This window comes from Thermobia domestica, chromosome 2 (genome assembly GCF_964235325.1).
Source record: "Thermobia domestica chromosome 2, izTheDome1.hap1.1, whole genome shotgun sequence".
Lineage (NCBI taxonomy): Eukaryota > Metazoa > Arthropoda > Insecta > Zygentoma > Lepismatidae > Thermobia > Thermobia domestica.
In genome coordinates, this window is record NC_137455.1 from 99,435,333 (window position 1) to 99,441,332 (window position 6,000).

The 6,000-nt window shown below is 34.3% G+C and overlaps 1 protein-coding gene across 1 annotated transcript in view; it reads left to right on the top strand.

Moving 5' to 3' along the window:
- The window catches only part of Vps35 (Vacuolar protein sorting 35), a gene marked incomplete at its 5' end in the record, with an annotated part of 69,754 nt that extends 65,946 nt beyond the window's left edge, over positions 1-3,808 (top strand). Inside the window, 1 exon segment of the mRNA XM_081744264.1 lies at positions 3,290-3,808. Within this exon segment, the coding sequence (XP_081600390.1) occupies positions 3,290-3,469 (180 nt within the window).
- Positions 3,809-6,000: the final 2,192 nt, after the last annotated feature.

Genomic DNA, 6,000 nt, shown 5'->3' on the forward strand with positions numbered 1-6,000 from the left:
AATTTGACATACAAAGACAAAAAGCAGAATTTCATATTAAGTTCCACTTAAAAAATGTATTTCCTCTAAATTTAATCCAGCTCACATAAAATGAACTAAGAAGCAGCAAATAATTATATAGTGTAAACTTAATTCTCAGAGTGAGTGAGTTGTTATTTAGAGTGATAATGTACTTTGATAAGTACATTGTATTTACTAGCCTCTATTACATACATATAATGCAAACGGATACTACCGATACAAATTTTTATTGTTTACAAAATTAAAAACTAGATGTTTCTGTGTATACCATTAAAAAATTAAACGAAGTCGAAAACGATAAAACTATTTATTAACTTTAGAACTAATTGTTTTTAACCAGTATGTAGGAGAAAGTAATGAGAAAGTAAGCGTCTTGTAGGTTTCTTTCGTAGCATTTTCTTCTGAATCGAAACCTCTGTCTCATTTGGGATTCAAATTACAGGTCTACTATCCTGACCGTGGGCGCGCGAAGGGGGAGGGCACGGTGGGACCCCTAGCTCACAAAAATGTATACGTAATATTGCAAACCACTTATATTAAGTATCTGTGTAGTCATGTAGTGGTATAAATTTAACCTTGCACGTCTTTCTTTCTTATTGCAACACACAATGGTATAAAATATAAATTTTATGGCATCACATCTACCATAAACAGGAAGATCTTGATCATGTCATGTTTAAATCAAATCCTGGTGCAGAGTTCCAAGCTGTCACTTAAGTTATAAAGGGAATTAGGGAGATATGAGTAATCTATAAATTTGTAGACCGTTTCACTATATTGGTCATTAGTATTCTTCGTGGTTATTTTCCCATCAAGAATCATGATCTTCCACAAGTCCATGAGATATGTGTACTTAAGAAGTGCATACATTAATGTACAAAAATCCAGCATCACACTCTCACACAGTTGTTATTTCGTTTGTTCGTCCGTCAAAATAAATAAATAAATAAAAGTCTCGTCATGCAGGTTATTGATTTTACGTATATACAGTATGCGGCAAAACAAGCAGTCCTAAAATTCGCGTACGGGTGCCGCTCAGATGCAATGTGGTATGAACTATGAGTACCACATGTGTTGTTAGTTTGTGTGTTTACTAGCGTAGTGTGCAGTTGGTGCGAAGATAATGTTACTCACAACAGAGGAGAAGGTACTTATTGTCGAGCAATATTTCCGCTCATACGGTGTGGGGCAGCGTCTCACTGCAGGAGATTAGCGTGGACGTCTACTATATTGCTCTGGAGCTATGGCATATAAAGATGGAGTTTCATTAGCAACATATGGTTCAGTGATAAAAACCATGTGTACTTTGATCTCCACCTCAATCGACAGTTGATTATTGACCCTGTCTTGCATGATTTGTGCGGCTTTTATCGTACGAAAAATCTGTCGTTATAACAACAATGGATGCAGCAAAACGGAGCTATTACCCACACTGCTCACAAGAGTTTGGACATCGCTTGATTTCCTGTGGAACGGATTTTCCATATCCTTCCCACTCCCCTCACCTCATGACTCCAGATACCTACATATGGGGTATGCTGAAGGAAGCAATTTTCCGAACAGATAACTTCCTACCACTATACCGGAGTTACGGGATTCGGTCATTTGCTTTGTCATTCCAGCAAACCGTGTTCCCTAACATGTTTATCGATCTACAGGACCGCTATGAAGAATATGTGCGACATAATGTTCAACATTTTGAACACATGATGTACAGGAATGATTCCTTGTAAATTTATATGTGTTGAGTAACATTTAGTTGACATCCATTTGACAACTTTTCTTATGTTTCATTATGTTGTACAAAAAATAAATAAATGTCAACGATGTGATTTCAGTACTGTTTGTTTTGCAGCATACTGTAAGGAAAACAGACGAATCGGCACAAAACGAAAGAAAATACTCGATAGCATACTGAGATAAAGAAAGTGCAAAAATTGATATAATTCATTAACATTTTTCCGTATATCATTATAAGAATGTACACTCGCCTTAGGAAGACAGCTTACGGCAACAGGTTAGGCTATGCCTAATCACTTCATCTGATCTATAGTTCCCCCATGTCGAGCCCGTATTAGTTAATAAATGTTTCTCGTTTCTTAGCACGAAAAGTAGATCTTTTCGACCATAGGATAATGTCAGCAGACATACCTTTAATAGATTCGAACGATGTCAAATACAGTCAGCTAGTTCATCTAATCAGTTTTAATATATTTTAACGAACAAGAGCTGCTGCTTAATACGAAAACACTCGTCATGATCAGTCCATCGTTTCAGCACAAATCGTGTGTTAGATACTTCACTACCTTGAGAACTCAACCTGTGCCTCCTCAATTAACTCATTCATTAAAGACAAACACAATTTTACACAAATAGCACTATAACGCCCTGGTTTTACAAGTAAAATACATCACCTGTCAGGTTTTCATTTTACTTTTCTCTTCTAACAACAATAAATCAAACTTTATACGTGGTAATATTTGCTCAGACATCAGTATAAACACATTTATTGAAGGAATATTTTGTTTGTGAACTACCTTAATACAGCAGCCAATATGGCTCGGATATCTCTAAAAGGAAGCCGAACAAACTCAAGTGGAACCATAGGTTTGCCACTTCAGTACCTACATAGGATCAGAGAACAAGAAAAGACAATCAAATATTTCTAGGGGAAAAATATCAAAATCATTATTTTACTAAGCACATCGGCCGCAATATATGTAGAACTTTATTGACGGGCATATTGTCTCATGATACTGATCAGCACCGGAAATCATATTCCAAACCAGAAACCACAACACAAGAAAGGCGGCCTTTAATAGCAATTTTTGTACGTTGAGCACAGTACAAGTTTTAAAATCACGCAATGGGAAAATGAAGCCACTTGATACTGAACACATTGTAGATAGACTAGCAACCGGCATTCAGATGCTTGCTTGATAGTTTAAACCTTTGTTTTCATTACTTGTGAATGAAATTTGATACATTTTTTGTAGATTTACCAATATTCCTAAAAATTCCGTAAAGAGTGGCAGATTTGTTTTTCAAGCCAGCCTTCTTTACGAAAAGAGACAACAAAATGCACAGATGTACTGAGTGTTACCGTTTTTTGAGCACTGCAAACCGTGCCTGAGTTGAGAGGGTACTTCTTATTGCCTCGCCTAGAATTCCAGATGAATTGTAGCTCAATTCGAATTGCTATAATACGAAAATGTTTAAAATTAATTTGTCTGAAGTAAAGCAATGTCTTTATTTATTTTTATTGTAGGTGACAGTGCAACTTTTGAATCAACTTATAGCCAAAATTCGAGAAGAACTACCTAATTTGGAAGCAAACGACGAGACTGAGCAAATCAATAAGCATTTCACAAACACATTAGAACATCTAAGAAATAGAGTGGAATCTCCTGAATCCGATGGTCTTTCGTATGATGGTTTAGTCCTGTAAATAGAACAGCAATGGTTTGACAACTTTTCCTATGTACAATGCATTTTTTTTTTTAAACCACGTGCTGGCATTTCTATTTGTATAGACTTCTGTGCCTTTCGCTGCACTTTGTATAAATAGCATGACCAAAATATCGTTGTACAGTTCAGAGTGCTTTGTATAGAGGGTGAACATATTACTATATTATGTATATGTAAGAGGAGTAGCGTAGACCTGGTACACGATTTTGTTAAAAGGGTATGAATGTGCCACTGTTATGTATATACATTATATATATATATATATGTATGTCATATTTGTATGTAATTAGGATAATAGACGAATGATTGTGTTGACGAAGTGAGTCTTTATTTATTTTTCTTATTAATTTCTGTAGACACTTTAAAAAAGTCGCCAGATAAAAGCTTTGTAGATGGCATGATTTTGCATCAATTTGTCTCAAAATGGCTAAGTAAATGGGAACAGAAAGCTAATGCAAAACTCATTCATACAAATAAAGGGTTGCTTAAACTAAAATAAGTATGACTAGGAGAACTAATAGAAATTAAACTCTGTAGAAAGAACTCAAATTACCTTCCAAAGGAATTACTTGCAACATTATATTGAAACAGTATCAGATTTGCTTAATGTAACTGCATATATTCTCTTCTCTTAGGTGGCTTTTAAATTCAACTCCAGATTAATATGAAAAATGGAATTTATAAGACCACAAAAACTTCTAGATAGTGACTAAATAGCAGCTAGGTGATATTTGTACTAATTCAAATGACCTGTTCCTAATTGGTGTTTCAACCTCTCCTCCTTTGCTTCCTCTAATCGTAAAAATTCAATTTCGTCCTAAATTTATTGAATCTCTCCGTTCTTAATTTACCCAGTTGTTACTGACATTTCACATCTTACTTTATGAATTTCGTGAATTGGTTTGTTATTATTATAATTATTAATTTTTACAGTAAAACCTGTCAATTTGGCCACCTGCTCATCGTGGTCTGGTTCGTCTTGAACTTGCATTTTCCCATAAAACATTCGATACGTATTAATCTGTAAGTTGGCCACCTGTTTATTTTGGAAGTTGGCTGCAACGAAGCAATGTTTACCCTATAATGATAATGATAAATTTACTTGCGTACCTTCCCGATGCAAAATACCATTTTGTTATTTTTCTTAACTCTTTCGTATTCCCATATGACATGCAGATGTTCTGTATTTGTGGCTGCAGACAAAAAAGCGTGGATTCACACGATTTGTTGTTTTACGTCAATGTCCAGAACACTACCCTGATAAACGGGTGGTGAAGGAAGATGTAAATAAGAAAAGCACGTACAGGAATTCAGGAAATGGTTGTACGTATTTGTTTACCCTGTCTGTTTTGGTAAGACTATTAGCTATATCGGCTTCTTTCATCAGTAAGGAGCTTAAGTAATTCCGGAAAATTCTCAAGGTTAAAGCTATCCATCTCAATTGTCAACTATTGGCACTTGACGGCTTGTCAAAAGGTAGCAAAAATTTTGAGATATGAATTCCCTTAAGATCTTCTCAAAACATCATTTGCTCCGAGAGAAACACTTGTAGCTCATTAACAAGAGGTAGACGATACCCTACAAGAACTATAAAATTAGAATGTGCATATGTACCAAAAATAATAAACCACCACAACATATTTGTCACTGTTTAATCAGTTCAGATGAAAGTTTCTTACTCTACAGACAGCAAAAGATCCATTTCCGATTTCGGTGTGTGTTATGATTACGCATCCTATGATACTAGTTATGGTTACTCTACATACATTATTTAAAAGTACCTTTCGTGTTATTGCTTATTAAAATTTTACCATCAAGTAATACTAGATATTTTATTCTAAAAATACACGAATCACACTTATTTTCTGTAAGTTGGCCACCTGTCTAAGTTTTCAATGGAACCGATGGTGGCCAACATAGACAGATTTCACTGTATTTATTTATTTTATTTTTTGAGCTATCATCTTTTATAATTGTACTTCCTAGTTAATAATTTTATATACATGCTGAGGTTGCTATCATATGGAGAGCTGCAAATTTTTGTTTATTAGAAGTAAATTAACTTAAATACAACCATAAACAAAAAATAGTATTAAATGAAATTCTTACAATATTTATTCAAGGTAGCTTAGAGATCTGAGTATTGCTGAACATTGTAGTTTGCTGGTATTTACCCAATTTTCCAAATGCATAGCTAGTACAGCTGATTCGAAATGTGTTTCCACGTAGTACAGCTTAATATGTTAATAACTGCATAGTAAAAAGACTGGTTTGATTTTTCTGCAAAATAAAGTATGGTAAACTCATTTAGTATATTAGCTAGATAAATTGATGTATGCAATTTTTGAGACGACTGAAAAAATTTGAACATATCCAATCCCTTGTTATTTTATTTTTCCTTGGTGTAGAAGGTACGGTATAAATCAATTGATATATATTCATTTGAATACAGAGGTGAATTGAAAGTCATGGTAGAGAAACAGTAAAAAAGAAATACTTTGACCAAAGATG